General features: G+C 50.0%; 1 protein-coding gene across 1 annotated transcript; it reads right to left on the bottom strand.

The window, feature by feature from the left end:
• Nucleotides 1–5,021: 5,021 nt before the first annotated feature.
• SEC14L3 (SEC14-like 3 (S. cerevisiae)) lies at nucleotides 5,022–16,119 on the bottom strand. Its single transcript, XM_008571348.1, has 12 exons — nucleotides 15,985–16,119; nucleotides 14,860–14,935; nucleotides 14,561–14,604; nucleotides 14,371–14,430; nucleotides 13,156–13,344; nucleotides 11,455–11,550; nucleotides 10,724–10,784; nucleotides 9,114–9,197; nucleotides 7,517–7,623; nucleotides 6,996–7,135; nucleotides 6,733–6,902; nucleotides 5,022–5,926 (listed from the first exon to the last, which is right to left on the bottom strand). The coding sequence occupies exons 1-12, from the start codon at nucleotides 16,036–16,038 to the stop codon at nucleotides 5,805–5,807; spliced, it is 1,203 nt and encodes a 400-aa protein (XP_008569570.1). The 5' UTR covers nucleotides 16,039–16,119; the 3' UTR covers nucleotides 5,022–5,804.
• Between the last annotated feature and the right edge of the window lie 3,961 nt (nucleotides 16,120–20,080).

Below are 20,080 nucleotides of genomic sequence, written 5' to 3'. Positions count from 1 at the left end.
TTCTTAATGTTACTTGTTAATTTATATATAGAACAGAAAGTGAAAATCCTGAAGCCCAGAGAGTCACCAATACTTAGGCATATGCTAAGTTAGGGTTTTGTAAAACAGGATTACATATGCCATTATAGACCATGCTTATTCCCCCACTCAATCAAGGACATTTCTAGATATAGGAGAACAAATTTTTGTATTCTCCTATGAAAGGTAATACAGACTCCACTGTCTGGTCAAGTTGTAACTTAACTAGTGCCTTACTGCACAAGCTACCCAAGGGTTCCAGACTGTCCCTAGTGTAAGACAGTGCTGCAGTCAGGAAATACTTGTGGGTAAGGGAAAGTCAGCAGGAGAACTGTCTCTTCTTTAAGGGTCTGTTATGGGCTGGGGCTGTGACAGTCACCAGCTGACCTGGTTGTGTCAGGGGCTGTGGGAGCCTAGGAAGAGCCCTCTCACCAGGGCTGGGTGTCCCAAGTTCTTCCTTGGTCCCTCCTTCCAGGTTTATATCACCCACTGGATGAGAGTCTGGAACTGGACCAGACTCTTTGAGCCTGGTCAGAAATCCTGTTATTACAACACCTCCTTGTACAGGTGAGCCCTCCCTCGTTTCAAGCTTTGGGACACTGGGCAAATTCCTTCCACTTTACGGACCTGAAAGCCATGATGCGGGGCCCTGCCAGCTCCAGGCCTGGGCTGTGGAAACCAGGCAAGGCAGAGAAGTGGAAGGTCTCAGCTGGCCCTGTGCCAGGATGCTGTACCTGCACCATGGGGAATCCCTACCCTGAGAATGTAGGTGGTGCAGGTAAACCAGGGCCTCTAGAGAGGCCAAGTAACCTCCCGCTGTCGCACAGCTAATGGCCATGCTGGGAGTGGGTCTCAGGGCAGGCCTTCTCCCCCGGGGCAGACTGTTGTCCCCCTACCCTCCTGACGGGGTGTGTCTTTCTACCTGGATCATTGGTAGCTGGCAGCTTGCAGATGATAAGTGGAAAAGCTCGATCTGTGACTGCTGCAACTTTGGCTGTTCCCACCCAAAGAAAAGGTGACACCAAGTACAGTGGGGGTAGGGCCAGGTCAGGGAGGCTGCTGGGGGAGGCGCTGCTCTGGGAGCCTTTGGCTTGTGTGGGCAGATGGACGTCACTGCATCCATCATGGGAGTGGGCTCTGGGCTGGGAGAAGGGGGACAAGATGAGGAGTCAGGGGCAGGGGGCTCTGAAGAAATCCTGGCTTGGGTGGGGTCAGCTGTGGGCTGGCCAGTGACCTTGAACCTCTTTTGTTCTTTGGGTGCTTTGGGGAGGAAGCTCAAGTTCCAGGACATAAGGTGGGTGCTCCAATAACTTGTTCCTTGCTCCCTTACTGAACAAATATAATAAAGCATATATATAACCACCCTAGAAAACTCAGATACCTCAACAGGGTATGATCCTGCCACCCACGTAATCATTAACTAACATCCTAGTGTAGCCATATCCCGGTGGCTTTTGCTATATATATAGGTACACATTAATATAATGCTACAGTTTCTGTGATATTATATAATATGCTTCTATAGTGCTCTATAGACGGCTCTGTAGGTCAGATACCTCTTTTACATTTCGATGGTATAATAATTCATGGAATGGGCATAGTAGAATTTAACCAGTACCGTGTTTTTTTTTTTTTTTCCTTTTTTTGTCTTTTTTCGTGACCGGCAACGGATCGTAACCCTCAGTGTCGCGCCTGTACCGGACCGGGACCGGCAACGGGATCGCAACCCTCGGTGTCTTGCCCGCACCTCGCTCAGCCAGTGAGCGGCCGGTCTGTATGTGGGATCCGAACCCTCGGCGGGAGCGCCGCTGCGTTCCCAAGCAGCACACTGCAGCAGTGTGCCACCGGGCCGGCCCAACCAGTACCATGTTAATAGATATTTGTGTTCTGTTTTCTCTTAAACCCTAGATCACACCTCGCTGTCCCTGCCCCCATTTAGCAGATGACCCCAGACCTGCTCAGGGGTGGAAACTGGATATGGGCTTCTGCCAGGGGCCAAGAGGAGACCTTGTCCTCCCTCCAAGCAGGGGAAGGAGGAGATCCTGGGCTGACAGCTTCCCCTTCACAGAGTTCCCGGGGGAAGGGGACACTTATATGGTGGTTGCAGGGCCACTGACAGTCAAGAAGCCGCCAGTGTCATGGTTTAAAGGTAGGTGTAGGGGCTGGGGAGCAGCCTAGGTCCTAAAAAGACTGGTACCTACTCCCCGCACCACTACCCAGGTTTATGGACAGTCCTTCCCGGTCCCATTCCACTGTCTCTTCCTGTCCCAGCCACGTCCTTGCTTCCCCTCATGCTCCTGGCTTTTCTTTTCCTACCTTGGTGAATAAGGCTGGACTTGCGGTCAGTGGTCAGCTCTAGCTGTCCTGCCCAGCATGCCCTGCCCCTCTGGGTGGTCCTTAGGTGCTCCTGGCCCCTACTCCCAACCTCCTGCAAGACGCTGAAGGACTTCCTTGCAGCCATGCTGGCCTTCACCTGCGTGATCCCGCTGCTGCTGCTGCTGCTGCTGCTGCTCCTGCTGGCCCTGAGGAAGGAACTCAGGGTCTTCCAGCCATGCTGCCCTCCCTGTATCTTGAGAAACATGCTGAGGCAGCCCCCCCCCACCAACCCCGATGCCAAGGAGAGGGGGCTGGTGACCTGGGCAACGAAGACATACTCTTCTGAGGAGGTTGATGGGGAGTCCCAGGCTACCTTGGAGGGAGACTTGGGGGATTCAACCCCTTCAGAAGACAACTGCATAGGCCTTTTATATATTGATAATAAAGTTTTCTATTTCTCTAGCAGTCTTATCTTGCCTTAACTTTTTGTGTCACTTGTGTTGGTTTATGTGTCAACAATTACAGGGGACAAACCTGACTCTTAACTGCAGACATGAATGAAGGTGGTTGATGCGGTGGTGGGTTCCCAGGCAAGCAGTAAGAGGCAGGGCCTGATTAGCACAGCATGGAGCTGCCTACGAGTTGCCCTGGCCTGAGGTCTTCACTGTAAGGGGCCCAGCCTTTCAGCCTCAGCTGCCAAATTTGACCCCTCCCATGGGAAATAGCCGGTAGCCACCATATTTGGCTTCCCCAGGGCAGTCAAGGCCTCTCCTTCCCTGGCTCTTCCTCGGCATTTCTGGGCTGTTGGAACTGGAAGTCCCGAGTCCTTAACTTTCCTTCTCACACAGTGGGGAGCCTGCAGGCCTTGGTCTTCCTGCCTCTGCGCTGCTTGCTGACCACCGCTGGAATGGGGGCCCATTGGCCAAGGGTACAACCTGGGTCTTTCCCACCCCCATGCCACCTCCTGGACGTTCGGAGTTGGAGCTGAGCATCTGGTCCCTGACAGAGGCTGGAGCTGGGCAGGGCTGCTTCCCACCGGCTGTGGGTACCGAGCAGGAGCTGGCTGGTCACAGCTGGCATCGGTGGAGACCAAGGAGCACTTTTTGGATGTTGGCTTCAGCGCTGGCCTTCAGCTCCCTGCACTCCCCTGCCTCCTGGTAACAAGTCCCTCCTGCTCAGCTGCAGCAGAGGAGCTCTGACAAATGAGGGTAAATAACAGCACTGCTCACAGCATCCTCAGCCCCAAGGGTGCAGTGTCTGTGTCCTCATTATGCTGCTGGCTGCAGCATGGTGTGGGGCCTTTCCCTCAGTGGGCAAGGGTGAGACCACCCTGTCCCTCCACCCTGCACCCACTGATGCTGAGCCATCCTCTCCCAAGACCCCATGACATGCTTGGCCCAAATTGCAGGTACTGCCACCATCTTCCAAGAGTGCAAACCCAATCCCCTCTTTCCTTACCCCCTCCTTTCTCTCTCTTCTCTCCCTCATCCCTCATTCGTAGAGTTGCCAGATAAAATACAGGATGCTCAGCTAAATTTTAATTTCAGATAAACAATGAATAAATTTTAAGAATGTTTCAGATATTGCTTTTTCTTTTTTTTTGCCTTTCTGAATATGACAACCCTCACCTACTCTCCTGCTCCTCCTCCATGCTCCCCCACCCCCAGTTCAGGAAGGATGCCGTCTTTCCCTGCTCTGGCAAGTCACTAGTGGTAGGGGCGAAGAGGTGGGGAGTGCAGCCTTAGCTTCAATTCTATTTCTGCCACCCATGGGCTGAAGGAAACAAGGCCAGTGCCTTTGGGAGGTCAGTATCCCATCTATAAAATGCAGATAAACTCCTGCACCCATAAAGCATGCAGAAAAGTGCTCGAAGCAGCTGAACATTTACTTGATCAGCTTCAGAGTCAAACCTCAGAGTCTTCCCGTGGCTGGGCTCACACTCAGCAGGCTGGACCCTCAGCTCATTCCCAATGAGCCCCTCATGGCACCAGCCAAGTCCTTAGGTTGCCACCCATCCCCACTCCCAGTGTAATCTGGCTCCTCCTGGCAAGAGTTGTGTCAGGACCTGGGGCTCAAGCCAGCATCTCCACATCCCCAACTTGGAGCAGGAGGTTGGAAAGGAAACTCTGGAGCTCTGGGTTCTCCTCCAGGCACCCAGGGTTGTGGTGGATTTCAGAAGGTAGCACTTCACAGATGACATGCGGCCAGCGGACAGGATGCTGGGCTTGGAAATGCAAGCCCTGCCCCACACTGCTGTGGGTCTCCATGGCTACAGCTGCCCAAGGGGCTTATCACCTCCTCCATCCACAAAGACAGATTGGAGAGGGTGACACCCAGGGCTCTTCTACTGGAATACCTAGGACAAACAATTTACTCCTACTCTCCTCTTCTGTAAAGGTATGGTCTTAAGAGGTGTTATTAGTGGGCAAATAAGAGCAATGTCTTTGGAGTAAAGAAAAAACAAAAACATGCTGGATCCTGGATCTGCCTCTTAAGCTGTCTGATGTTGAGTGAGTGGCTTCACCTCTCTGAGCCTCAGTTTCCTTATCGATATATTGGCCATGGGAATAGCATGAGGATGAAAGGATCTAAGCTCATAAATTGCTTGGCACAGTATCTGGTACACAGAGAGCACTCACCAAATGATAGCTGTGATTTTTTTATTATTGTGCCATGCAGCAGGTAGAGCCAGATGTGACTTCTTTTGCTTCCAGAAAAATTCCTTTAATTGCTCAAAACAACTGTGAGCTCCAAGGGAAGGGGGTGAGAGTGGGAGTGATGGATGGGGAAGGAAAAGCACCCCAAATTAGACAAAGCCTGATGTAGGCATCTCCTATCAGAGGCACATGGCCTTTGCAGCCTGGGGACTCCAAGAGGCAGCCATTGCCAGGAATCTGGGGGCCAGATCACCTGAAACTCCAGGAAAGAGTCCATCCCCTCCACACCTCTGCCCCTGTCCAAGGTTCTGAAATCCACCCAATGTAGGATCCTCCTTGTCATTCGCACCCATGAATTGCCTGCTCCCTAACTTCTAGTCCTCCACTCACCCCACAAGTATACACTGAGCATCTACTGTATAGGGAGTGGAAGCAAAAGGATTTAGATGCATCTTCAACACAAGTTGTTCACAGATCACAGGGAAGGAATTCAAGCACTCACAAATGCTGTAGGATAGGTGAAGACAAAAGCTGGGGGATTCATTTTCCTATTTCTTGGGTTTCAGTGACATCTGCCTCTTGCTTTTACCCTTGCTTCTTTCTCTTCTGCAGCCTTTGCATCCTCCAAGGCTGTGTCTCTCATGCCTTTCCTGATCTGACCACAGCAGATGAATCTTCCCAAGCACAGCTCTTTCTGTACTCACTAAGTCACAGACAGAGTCAGGAGGACTAACGATCTATTTCAGGGAGGGAGAGCAAGATACATAGAGAGAAAGCAGAGGGTTAGGGGTGTCTGAGAAGGGAGGAAGCCAGCTAGATAGGAGTGAGCTCTTTGTCGTATTTCTGCATGCCCTCATCGGGGAGCAGCACTTCCACTGTGAAGCTAACCTTCTTGGCGTGGACAAAGCTATAGGTGTTGTCGAAGCGCAGGACATCTGGAGGACAAATGGAAAGATGGGCAGTTGGATCTGGCTTCACACTTTCTGTGTCTCTGCCCCGGTCATGGGGAAGGACAGGTTTGTGTTTCTACCAGCTTTGTTTGCCAGGCCAGGGCAAGTTCCCACCACGCCTTTTCCCTTCCCCATGGGAACTGCCACCCCAAGCAGGGACTGTAAACAGATGCTGACCTCCCCCTGGCACATGCCCAGGCCTGGCTTTAGTTGCACCAACTGGCAATGAAACAATGGTCATTGCATCCCATTGTCTCCACACCTGGACACTCACATAACTGGGGGTGCGAAGGGGACAGTGGGAAATACCGGAGGCCTCCCAGTTCCCCTGGGCCAGGGCTGCTGCACACCGTCTGCCTCCTCACAAACACCCCAAGAAGTGAGTCAGCCAAGAGTCCTTCCTAGATTGACCACTTTTGCCCAGGGTTATGCAGCCAGCCCGAGGCTGAAGTGGGACGCTGGCACCACACTCAGCTATGTGGCTCTGCACAAGTTGATTTACTCCTCAGAGCCCCAGTTTCCTCATGGGCAAAGCCACACCTGCCGTATCGATCCTTGCCTGTATCCTGCAGCCTAAGTGCCCTCAACTCCTTCAGGCCTGTGTTTCTCTGGCTCTTGGTGCACAGTAGGTGCTCATGAGTGTGGACTGAGTGAACATCTGTGGGAATGAATGGCACTAACCCAGGCTTTGGAGGGGGGGGGATTGTCACTGTCTCTCTGTTTCCTCCTCTAAACTGTGGGACAGGTGGCTCCAGCCTTCTGGACCCAGGTCCCAGGTGGGGCAGACTTACAGACGCCAACCTCTGAGCAGGTGAGGCTCCCGTCTTCAGGCACCATGTGGGCATTGCAGCGTTGGCTGGGCAGCACCTCCATCATCTCCCCTGCCCGCTGCCGCTCCCCCATCTTGGTCTTCAGGAAAATCCCAAAGCCGATGTCCCCACCATCAGATGAAAACTGCCACCTGTGAGGGGGAGAAGGGACAGGTTGCTGCTCAGCCTGATGGGTCCCTGAGGGGTTAGGGCTAGTCAGGTGTGGGACAATGGCCTATGCCTACCTGAGGACACAGCCTGGAAACAGAATCTCGTATTCCACCTGGTGGGAAGAGCCACGGTTGATCTGCACTGAGTGCTCGTATTGAGTCTTCACCTGGTCCCGCACATACATGGACTTGGGGATCTCCCCACCATAGTTGATCTGTGGACACAGGATGGGATGGGCTTGCTCCCCTCTCCTGGTCTTTGTTCCTGACATTTCTCCTGCCCTAGACACTTTCTCCTGGAAGTATACCGCTCAACATGTTCCCTACACCTCCTACAGCCTTCCCTGACCTTCCGGGCTGGGCCGGGGCTTCCTCTGGAGAGCTTCCCCTTCCAGCTCATCCGTCTGAGCTAAAATTCCCTCATTTCTTGTTTGTCTGTATGGCTGTTGAAAACCCCAAAAGGGCAGGGCTGGGATTGTCTAGCCCAACACCTAGTTCACAGGGGTTTCTCTACAGATATTTGTGGAATGAATGAGTGGATGGGAAGGAAACCCAACTCTGCTCTCTAACCCTCCCCTGTCCTGGGCTCTTCATACCTTGGTTATACACTTGGGATTCCCATCTGGGTCAGTCATTGTTCCGCCAAATTGGACAGGCAGTTCCTCAGGACTGATGAATTTCAGCAAACCTTCCTTCCAGTTGTCTGGGAGCAGCAGGATTGAAGGATGGTTATCAAGCATAAAGGGGACAAATTATCCTCCCATGTCCACCAGGCTGACCTGAACTTGGAGAGAAACCCTGCAGGAGGTTGGCTGCCAGGGACAATTCCCCATTCCTCCTCCTCTCAGTGTCATGTTGCTATAGAAATGTGTTTTCCCTTGGCTGGTGGGGCTGCACACTCTTGAAGGTCGTCAAGCCATGAGTAGTAAACCTAAGAGCTTTCTAATTGTCTCAAGGAGACTTTAAAGCCCAATGAGGCCAAGGACCTTGTTGGAGTCACTCAGTGAGTAAGTGGCATACCCGCGTCAGACCTCTCAGTGGGGGGTGGGCAGCCCTGGGCCTTTGGAGAGACCCCCCTGCTTCTTCATATCCCCTCCCCCACCAGCTTAATCACCACAACCATAATTGCCATTATTGTTCTTCATACCCTAAGGAAATCTCTGAGCTCTGGGTCTTAGGATGTCACCATGGCCCCAGACCTGTGGCTAATCCAGCCTACCCCCCACCCCATGGCCATGGGAGATTTCTTTTCTTCAGTGGGATAAGGGCAAAGACAACAAAGCCTGGCATACTAGGGCCAAATGTGCACAGCGTCATGGGGCACCTAGTGGGGCAGAGGCCTTGGACTTGGGGCCTGGACTTTGGCTGTAACCCAAACTGCTCCAGGATTTGGTGGGCTTAGAAGGCAGGGGCCTGGGCTCCTTAAACCAGGCTACCTTGTGATTTATCAAGTGGAACTGGGTAGCGGCAGAGGCTCAGATATCAAGAAGGGAGAGAAAGTGAGCATTCGTAAGACCCCTCTGCCCCTCATCCTCATCCCTGGATCCTCAGTTTTCTTGATTCTGTGAGCTGACCATTCATTCTACTTGGGAGTTTTTTCTCCAAGCTCAGGGTCATTGGTTTGATTTTAAGAACTATTTTCCATCTATCTTACTGTTGCCCAACCACTTTTTAAAATAACTATTTTTCCTACTATCTACTTTTTTTTTTTACTTACTGACATTTCCGATGACATTAAATATTTACTCACAGCATTATTTTTCATGCTTCCTCAAATTCATCAAATGTGTGCATCATTATTTACTTATCCAGTCTCTTCTTGTTGGGCCTCCCTTCTCTGAATCATGTTTACTCTTCCTGATCTTCTTCCTCATCTTCCTCATCCCAAGTTGCCTTTAGAAGCACTGAGTTTATGAACGTCAAAAGGAAACTGAGGCCCATAGACCAGAGGTTAAATGGCAACCAAACTGAAACCCATAAGGAGATACATGTGAAGGCCTTATTCACCAAAGATGTATGGCAGGAAGTAAGGCATAGGTAACTGATAGACTCTATAGGGTGAAACCCACCTCACTTTTGGGATGAAGGAGCCTCTGACCCTAGCTGATGCGTGCAGTTCTGGATCGGGTGATGAGCCAACCTCACTTCAAAGTTCCTGTATAGATCTCAGAGAATGGAGCTGGCACTACTTACTTCCCAACACTATAATTTTCCTGCGAGTGTCCTCACTTAGGAAGGGCTTCATGAGGTTGTAACCCACAGGGAACAGTTTGGTGGCTGGAAAGATAGAAATAAAGATAATGGGTAGAGAAAAATTCCACTGGGCCACTCTCTCCATAATGATGATAGTTAATAATATAGACAAGTTTTGACTAAACTCTGGATAGTTTCAATGCCCTGCATCCAAAAAGCCATCCAACCAACTAGCCAACCAGCCAACAAACAGCCAACTAACCAATCAAGCAACCACTCATCCAATCTATCAACCACCTGCCCAGCCAACAAACCAGTCCATCATCCAATCTTCTAATCAGCTACCCATTTAGTCAACAAATAAATAAGCAACCTACCAAACAGCCAACCAACTATTCAACAAGCCAGCCAACCTACCAACAAAGAGTCAACCTTCTAACCAGCCAACCAATCAGCCAACTTACTAAATAGTCAAACAACCACATAGCAAATCAGCCAAACAACAAACCAACCAGCCAACTGAACAGCCATATAACTACCCAACCAATTGCCCCCTCCACCCTATTGCTAACTATTCAAACAACCAGCCAGCCAACCATCCAAATAACCAGGCAACCATTCAAGATTCAGCCAAACAGCAAACCAGACCGCCAATGAACCAACCTGCCAACCAGCTACCCAAACACTAATCACCCCAAATGCCAACCAGCCCTCCAATCAGTCAACCAAGCTAACAAATAGCCAATGAATCAGCCAGCCAACTCTCCAACCAACCACCGATCAATTGACTAGCCAGACAACCAATAGGCCGGTCAGCTGGAAAACCAACCAAGGAATCAATTGATCAATGAACCAACAAACCAGCCAGCCAGCCATCAAACATCCATCCATCCTTCTGTCTACACACCCACCCAAACAATAACCACCCCAAAACCTATTGAATCTCCATATGGCCCCAGGTATGTGAGGGATACAACAGAAGTGGAGAATCAGAGCCCTGCCTTCAAGGAGAAGACAATTCAGTCAGAAAAACAGGATGAACACACATAAGACAACTGGAGGTCCTCAGAAGGCAGCAAACAGGAAAGGCAGGATTGGGCTGCACCAGCTGCCAATGCCAGAGGCAGTTGGGGGAGGGAGAGATCATCACGGGCAGGAGAAATGATGGTAATATCAGAAAGAACTGGGGTTGGAGCTTCCCCCTCTTGCAGTAAGGCTAACCATAGAAGTTACTGTTTATTGAGCACTTACTCTGTGCCAGGCACTTTAAGTGATTTGCATGCAGCCAAGAACCCAGCCTTCTTCCTCAAAACCCTGAGACAAGGGCTGGCCCATGGCTCACTCGGGAGAGTGTGGTGCTGATAAAACCAAGGCCATGGGTTCGGATCCCTATATAGGGATGGCCGGTTAGCTCACTTGGAGAGTGTGGTGCTGACAACACCAAGTCAAGGGTTAAGATCCCCTTACCGGTCATCTTTTTAAAAACAAACAAACAAACAAACAAACAAACAAACAAACAAAAAACACCCTGAGACAAAGGCACTGTTATTGTCCTCAAGGAACAGATGAGGAAACAGAGGCACAGATAAATAAAGTCACTTGCCACACACCTTTCACAATGAGCATGAACTTCAAGGTCTCTGGGTAATTCTCTTCAAGGAGGCCAAAGAACTGTGGAACCAAGAAAGATCCTGTCAGAGCCCACATCTCATCTTCTGCTACCCTCATCTCCTTTGTAATCTCCTGTCTGGAGGTTTCAGAAAGCTCTGGAGTGTTTTCTTTTTTGTTATCACCTCCACTGGCCCTTGGAGGGGACCTTCTCATCTCAGACAACTATAACCACACCCTAATAATAATTACAAAATAATAATCATTTTTAGGATAAATGTCACAGTAATGATAGTATAATAATAATGATGATGATGACTACTATTTATTAAGTGCTCACTATTAGCCAAGCACTATGTACACACTTTACATAACAGCTCTGAAGTATCCCTGCATCGCTATTCACATATTGTAGGTGAGGAAACTGAAGCACAGAGAGGTGAACCGACTTTCCAAAGTCACAGAGCTAGTGGTGACAGGTCTGGGAAAGGTTTGGGGAAGCTGTTTCTTGTGGTCTTGGAACAGTGTTATCCCTGAAACCTGTCCTGTGAGATCTTCTAGGAAACATATTAAGATGTTTTAATATGGATCTTGAGTCGCAGTGATGGGCCCCGGGAAGGAAACCATCTTTTACTAAATATTGGCTGTGAGCGAGCAGCATGGTCACCGCAGGCCAAGCTGGTCATCAAAGCAAGTTGGGGGGTGGGGGGATATTCACAAGCCTTCTCCTCACCTCCTGGTATACTTCCACCAGAGGTTTCCAGAAATGCTTCAGTCCCAGGCCTTCGCAGTCAAATATCATCACAATGGTCTCGATCTTCTTCCCCAGCTGCAAGGATGAGAGGAAAGAGCAGTTCCAGGGTTCATGGTGCAGGCTTGGAAGATGGTGACCTGAGTACATGACCCCTCAGGGATTCTTCCAGCCCCCCACTGTGTCCTCAGAAGAGCAAGTGGACAAAACAGTAAATGTATTTCCTCACTCATCCGTTCATTTATCTATCCATCCATCCATCATCCATCAATACATCCACCATCATCTATCCATTCATACATTCATCATCTGTCTATTCAGCCATCCATCCGTCCATAAATCTATTCATTCACATCCATCCATCACCCATCCATCCACTTATCTATTCTTTCATCCGCCATCCATTCATCATTCATTTATCCATTCATTCATTATCCATCCATCCATCATCCATCTATTCATTCACCATCTATCCATCCATCCATCATCCATCCATCCATCCATCCATCATCCATCTATTCATTCACCATCTATCCATCCATCCATCATCCATCCATCCATCATCCATCTATTCATTCACCATCTATCCATCCATCCATCATCCATCCATCCATCCATCCATCATCCATCTATTCATTCACCATCTATCCATCCATCCATCATCCATCCATCCATCCATCCATCATCCATCTATTCATTCACCCATCTATTCATCCATCCATCATCCATCCATCCACCCATCCATCATCCATCTATTCATTCACCCATCTATCCATCCATCCATCATCCATCCATCCATCCATCCATCCATCCATCCATCCATCATCCATCTATTCATTCACCCATCTATCCATCCATCCATCATCCATCCATCCATCCATCCATCATCCATCTATTCATTCACCCATCTATTCATCCATCCATCATCCATCCATCCACCCATCCATCATCCATCTATTCATTCACCCATCTATCCATCCATTCATCACCCATCCATCCATTTATCCACCCATTCATTCATTCGTTCATCCTTCCATTTGCCCAACTGATATGTATTAAGCACTTAATTTGTGCAAAAGTATAATGAATAATGCACAGTTCTTGTCCTCAAAGGGTTCACAGATTTGTTGTTGGGGAGACTGACAAGCAACCAGAGCATTCCAGTCCTGTGATAAGTGCTGTGATGGGACAGCACAAGGGCTGTGGGAACACAGATGAAGGGTATTTAACTCAGATGGGGGCCCCAGAGAAGGTGACACTAACTTTGAGGCCTAAAGGATAAATAAGACAGAGCTCAAGGAAGTTGTGGGAGGTAGGTGTGTGTGGTGGGGGGTAGGGTTATTCAGACTGAAGTAAAGGCAAGGGCAAAGACTCAGGAATAGCAGTAACTACTACTGTTGAGAAATAAGTATTAGGCCCGTGTGCTAAGCCATATACTTGTATGATCTCATTTAATCTTTGCAACCATTGTTTATTATTATCCCTGTTTTGTAGGTGAGGAAACTGAGGCTCAGAGAGGTGAGGTGACTTTCCAAGGCCACACAGCTGGTAAGCAGCAGAGATGGGGTTTGACATGAGAGCCCTCTGACTATGGAGGTAGAGAACACAGGTGTGTTTTGGGGACCATGGCCTCCAGCACGTCATCTGCCCCCAGCCACCTGCCCCACCTGGACTGGGGCTCACCCGCTCTGTCTGCAGGTCACACTCATGCAGGATGCGCTCACAGTCTCTCATCTTGGTCTTGAGCAGTTCCTGCTTGGTGACTGAGAAGAGCAGTCCCTTGGGGTCGAGTGGCCCGATGATGTCATACCACATGGGGCAGCCATCACGGTCATAGCCGCACAGCCCCCCAGGCATATACTTCTGGATCACCTGGGCATGGGAAGATACATAGAACTTGGTATTACACACCTCCGCAGAGACCCCCAGTCTAGGCTGACCTGGGGAGCCGAGACTACACATACCATGTTACAAAGCACTGTTCCTCCCCTGGAGGGCGTGCAATTGTCCCAAGTGAGAAAACTGAGATCCTGCGGAGGAGGACCTTACTCACAGCCTGTAAATGGCAAAGCCAGGTTTCAGGTTGCCTAGCTCAAGGCCTCTGGGCTCCTTACATCTGCCTCTAATGTCTCCCATGTCACTTTCCATGGAGAAGAGTTGGGCTTAGCTATGGAGAAAGTGGATTCTGAAGGCTAACAGATCTGGTTCAAATACAGATACTGCCGCTTCCCCTGCTGTGTGCCCTTGAGCAAGTGGTCACCTCTCTGTAAAATGGTTTGGATAGTCCCTCCCTCTTGAGACTGTTGGTTTACGAGATAATGTTGGCAAAGCATAGTCCTTGGCTCAGAGTACATGGCCCACAAACGAAGCTGTGACCATTACTCTACTAAGACACCAGTAGTGGAGTGTCCTCATCAATGCATTGGTGGGCTAAGTTTCTCTCCCACCCAGACAGGACACTTCGAGCAAAGCCCTAGTGAGGAGGAGCACATAGACATTGACTAACCATGGTGCTTAACAGCCTGGTTTCAGAGGGCCAGACAAGGCTGGGCTCAAATCTCAGTCCCACTTCAGGGCTGTGGGACTTTGGGCAAGTTGCTTAAACTTTGCTGGGCTCAGTGTTCTCATCTGTAAAATGGGGACAAGAGTACCTACCTCATAGGATTGTGATGACTAATGAGCTCGTGCTGGCAAATTCAACCCAGGCCTGTGTCTTGCAAGGCCCCAGGAAATACTCATTATTATTATAGGAGAGTTGCCTGGGGGCCCAGGAGTTTCACAGATCTCTCAGGCTCATTACCTTTCACTCATGGTCTCCAGTGACCAGAGGCTGCTTGGGTGGCATGTCTGTGAAAGACTGAGGAGTTTTGTTTGGGGGGGCAGCGGGGATTGGCTCACCTCTGGGGGCTGCCAATCAAGGATGTTGTCAATGTCCATGGTCTTCCGGAACTCCATGTACTGAAAGGGAAATGATTGGTAAGGCCCTACTGGGATCCCCCCACCCTGAGAAGGGGATGAGCAGGGAATTGAGGCATGGATTGCCCCCCACAAAGCCCCTCCCCCAAACTCCAGGGTGGATAGGTCTCACCTTGCGGAGCATGGCCTCTGATTTCTGCAGGTCAAAATTCCGAGCTGTGGGAAGATGGAGAGAAAGGCATGAGATGAGAAAGAGTCTTCCTCATCTTGCCCCTGGCCAGTGGGAGCTACAGAGGACACTGGGGGCCTGGATAGGACTTGGCTTTCCAATCCCCTCCCCTCCTCTGGACCTGAACACATGAAGCAAGATGGTGTGGCCAGTTCCTGAGAGCCACAGGTCCTTCTGGAGCAGCTGGGACCAGGACCCTCTCGCTGCCACCGGACATCAACCTCCCCTATCTCTGCCCTCACCTCGGAGCCAGCGCAGAAGGAAATAATCATCAGGGTTGGGCAAGGCAGGCAACACGTCCTGGACATTTTCTCGGAACTGGGAAGAGAGATGCTGTTGAAGTGGCTCTCTCACATTGAACCCTGGCTTTTAGACTCAGAGATTATTTTATTACCCCTCCATCTCTTCCACAGTCTGGCCCACATTGATGGAAAGATGGACTAATGGATGGATAGAAGGAGGGATGGATCATTGAATAGGTAGGTGAATGGAAGGAGGATAGGTGGGTGATAAATGGATAGAAAGAAGAATGGATGAATGAATGAGTGGGTGGGTGAATGGAAAAAAGGAAACATAAATCAATGGACAGATGGATGGAAGGATGGGTGGATGGATGGATGGATGGGTGGATGGATGGGTAGGTGAATGAATAGAAGGAGAGGTGGGTCGATGAAGAGAAGGAGGGAGATTTCTGTGGGTGAATAGAGAGAATGAGGGATGGGTAGGTGGATGGATGGGTGGGAAGACAGACCAGTGGGTGGTAAGATGGGTGGGCAGGTAGAAGGAAGGATAAATGGTTGGGGGGTTAAGTGGACTGGAGTACGGATGCATTCTTAGTTCCCTCCACATGTTAGTCCACCAAGACTTCTGCCTTTCTTCATCCCATCTTCTACAAAAACATGATTAGTGATTATGCGTCCTCTTCCCCACTATGGGTGTGACGACACTCTGCTCCTTCTCTCCGGTTCTTACAGACTGGTCATCTTTCAGGGCCTCAGGGAGGCAGAAGGAACAGAATAGAGGGCAGACCAGCAGCAGCCTTCGGCTCCCACCGAAGGGGCCCGGGAGGGAGGAAGGTGGGGGCAGTTGCCAGATAAGGCTCTCTAGGTCTGGTTTCTGGAAAAGAAGTCAGCTGTGATGCTGGGTAGGCTGCTTCACCCGCACTACTGCCTGGATGTGGTGCTGTTCCCCTGCCCTGGACAAGACTGATGTCACTGGGCACCATGGGACTTCTACCTTTGGAAGATGACAGCAAAGAGTCAATGTCAAGGACACACTGAATCAACAGAGTGGAGCAGAATTCTGGCCACTTCGTCCCACCCCTCCTTCAGCCCTCTCTCCTGAGGCTCTGGGGGAGAGACTCTCACCTTGGCCAATGCCTCTGCCTGCACGGGGCTCAGGTCTCCGACTCGGCCGCTCATGGTGCAGGCTGAGGCTTCAGGAGTGGTGGCCACTACAGGCAGAATCAAGCCTGGTCCGCCAGCCCTGACCCAGCTGGGGCCTTTTGCTCCACTCCTGGGCGTGGCTCTGGCTGAGCCCCTCCTTGGCCAACTGTTTGGATTGCACATTACATAACTAGGATTAAGTGAGGTCCCGTGCTTGGCTCTGGGACAAGTCTGGGGGACAGGCGGGCATGAGAGAGTATGCCAGAGGTTCGCTGCCAGGAGGAGGTGGCTGGGAGGGAAGGAAGCTGAAATCCCACTGCCGGGTAGCCTAGACGTGTGCCTGTAGAAGCCCATCAGTGCTTCTAAGCCTCCAGCTACCACAGCCCTGGAGAAAGGGAAGTTTCAGGGGGGATGAGGACCACTCCTTGTGGGTACTCTTTCTCCTTGAGCCTCAGTCTCCCCATCTCACTAATGAAGAGACTCCATACAAGCGCTCTCCAAAGATCACCCCCCATGCCCAGCTCTGACAGGGTCCGAGTGTGAGGCTTAGTCAGTCTAGTGAACAGTCAACTCACTGTGTTGGGGGTGGGAGGCTCACATTCTCTTGTAACTCATGTGCACAGTCAAGAAGAGGACAGGTTGGGGCGGAAAATGGGATGTCCTTCGGGAAGATTTGTTTTCTCCACAGGGCTAACACTACTTTTCCTGATGTCTTTGTTTTTTTTTTTTTTTTAAAGATGACTGGTAAGGGGATCTTAACCCTTGACTAGGTGTTGTCGGCACCACGCTCTCCCAAGTGAGCTAACTGGCCATCCCTATACAGGGATCTGAACCCGCAGCCTTGGTGTTATCAAGTGAGCCATGGGCCAGCCCTCTGATGTTTTTCAAATCCCATTCTGCGGAGCTGGGCCTGAGGACCCCAACATGGGAAAAGGCTGGACACCCTCCACTCAGCTGTCCTCTCTTGCCATCACTGAGGTCATGAGGACAATAGGGGGCCTTGTCCAGGACCCCTCATCCCCTGGACCTCCTGTTATGGACCACTCCCCTAAGGGAGAGGTGGGGCAGGTTGATGGCCTTGGGTGTAGAGGGTGTTTCTTGGGATTTTAAACACCTGATCAGTGAGGGGCATCCATGGGAAGGGAAGGAGTTAGTGGGTCAACTATGTGAGGTGATGAAGAAAGCCTGGAAAGTTCCTCTGTCTTTTTTTTTGGTCACGCCTGATGTTCCACCATTAGATGTGCCTGCAAGGCCTGGCCCTGCTTCCCATGCCCCATAAAACCTCCTCTTGAAGATGACATTTGAGTGTCACTTACTTCATTTATAAAATGGGGCTATTGGCACTTGATTTGTCCTCCTTCTGTGGTTGGAGGGAAGATCTAATGAGACATAGAAACTGTTAAGGGTTGTGCACATCTAAGGGATTACTCTCCTCCAGCTCTCAGGAGTTCCGGGAAGGGAGAGACCACATTATCAATGACTGTAAAGAAACCATCAGCATGAGACAGCAGCATGGCCATGAAGCCACAAGCCACTTCTGGGCCTTGAAGGGGTCTGCATGGGCTGAAATCACCCCTGGGCTAGCCTCAGCTCCAACAGCTGGGCTAGCCTAAGCCACTCTACCTAGGACTCTCCCAGGTCCTCTACAAGTAGGCATCTTGGGTCTCCACGCTTGGGCTATCATTGGCCTCTATTCTGGGCCATCTTGGGGCCTTTTTAGGCTGATGAGGGTTGTTTCCGGATACCTACCTGCTGGACATCTCCCTTACTCTGGGCCCCTGATGGAGTTGGGTCCATAAGAAGGTGGGGCCATCTCTGGCCATTTTCCTCTGTCTGGGGCACTTGCTGTGTGCACTCAGGAACAGTTAGGTAACTCTCCACACCCCAGTCCCACCCCACCTCACATTCCAGCCTCGATTTCTGCAAAGCCAGTGACATGCAGAGATTGGGTTCCTCTACTGCCCTCTCATTAGTCCATAATCCTGTCCGTTTCTCACCAGTCTCCTTTCTCACCCTAATCCCTCTAACATGAAGCAACCCAGTTACTTCTGGGGGGAGCAGAGCTTGGGCAGGGAGGGCCAGGAAGAGGGCTGAGGGTCGTCCAGGAGCTGTGGGCCTTCAGAGACATCTATAAGCACTTTTCCTGACCCAGACCACAAATATGCACAGAGCACCTTCCTGTGTGCACATATGGTCATCATCTGCAGTGCCATCCAATAGAACTTTCTGTGATGATGGGCATGTTCTGTATTTGGGCTGTCCTATTAGACATATTTGGTAACCACTAGTCATATGTGAAATACGGTGAATGTGACTGAGGAACTGAAGTTTGAATTGAATTGAATTTTGATTAATTTTATTTTAAATTGCCCCATGTGTCTTGTGGTTTCTAGCTACCATATTCAACAGCACAGGTCAATCACATTTATTGAAGGCTTATTACATGCCAGGCTTCATTCTAAATGCATTACCTCATTTAAGCCTCAGAATGTCCCTGTGGGGTATGTACCATTGTTAAGCCCATTTTACAGATGAGCAAACACTGAGGTATAGAGAAGTTAAGTAACTTATCCAGGGTTAAGTCCATGCAATTAGCCACTCTGCTGTTGCACTGTGAGGCTATCCCACCGTCTCGGTTCCAGGAAACTTCCACCCTAATTAGGGAGAGGACCCAGGCACAGAAGTTACCTCAATATGATGCAGGTGGCATTTGAGCCAGACCTTGAAGAAAAGGAGGCTGTTGATTAGTAGAGAGAGCAGTGGAGGAAGGGCATCCCAAGGGGAGAGGATGGCACAGGCAAAGATGTGGTGGTGGGAAGATGAGAAGCACGCGGAGGGCGGTGTGGGGCTATCATAGCAAACCAGGTGGATTAGGACGCTGCTTGCACGGAATTCCCCATCTTCTATGTGCTGAGCATTTCCTCTGTGCTGAATGCTTCACATCATTATCAACCCGTTTGGAAGCAGGTGTGGGCGTCCACATTTTACAGCCAAAGAAAAGGAAATTCAGAGAGATTAAGAAACTTTTCTGAGGTCACACAGCCAGTAAATGGGAGTCAGAATTTGAACCCAAGCCTGTCTGATCAGAAACATAGCAAGCCCTGACTTTCCTTGGAGGGTTTAACATTGTGCCTGGAACAAAGTAAGTGCTCAATAAATGGTCAAAATTATCATCATGATTAGGAAACCTGGATTCACTCCCTTTTCAGCTGCAGGGTGTCTTGGGGCCAGCTTGATTTTCCCTTCCTTGAAACAAAGGCTCTGGGGAAGAAGAAACTGTCTCCCCTGCACCTTGAGTATACACCTTCTCCAAGCAAGGCCCCCACCTTATGTGTAGCTCTTCATTTGCCCAGCTCTAAAGGGACCATGGTGATAACCATGACACAAGCAAACAACCACAGAGGAGTAGATAGAGCCACCTATGCCGCACCCTGGAAACCGCCTTCCAGGCGGTTACTAGGAAAAGTGAAAGAGCTGCCCTCGGGGCCCCAACACTGCACATTCTTGTTTGCCTTGCCTGCAACAACCAGTTGAGCAAGTACAGAGGGGGCCCAGGAGATGCAGGATCCTTGCCATGGGGCAAGCATTGCTGGGAACAAGGGCGCGGTTCAGACCACAGAAATGTGAGGTGGGTGATAGAGAGGGAATTGGGGTGCACCTCACCAGAGTACCGGTAGTGTTCAGGTTAGCACCCTGGGACAGTCCACTTTCTGTCTTTCACCCTTGTGCAGTTTCTTCTCCTTTTTTAAAATAAAAAGTATTTTTTAAAGTGTGATCTAATTCACATACCATAAATTAATTATTCTTAAACTGTACAGTTTAGTGGTATTTAGTATATTCACAAAGTTGTGCAACCATCACCCCTATCTAATTGCAGAACATTTACATCACCCCCCAAAAAACCCTGTACCCATTAACAGTCATTTCCATTCCCTGCTCCCCTGAGCCAGCCCCTGGCAACCACTAATCTATTTTCTATCTCTATAGATTTACCTCATTCTAGATATTTCATATGAATGGAACTATACTGTATGTGGCCTTTTGTGTCTGGCTTCTTTCACTTAGCATAATGCCTTCA

This window comes from Galeopterus variegatus, unplaced genomic scaffold (assembly GCF_000696425.1).
Source record: "Galeopterus variegatus unplaced genomic scaffold, G_variegatus-3.0.2 Scaffold684, whole genome shotgun sequence".
Lineage (NCBI taxonomy): Eukaryota > Metazoa > Chordata > Mammalia > Dermoptera > Cynocephalidae > Galeopterus > Galeopterus variegatus.
Note: the sequence above shows the minus strand (reverse complement) of the source record. Positions and strands in the feature narration are given on the sequence as shown.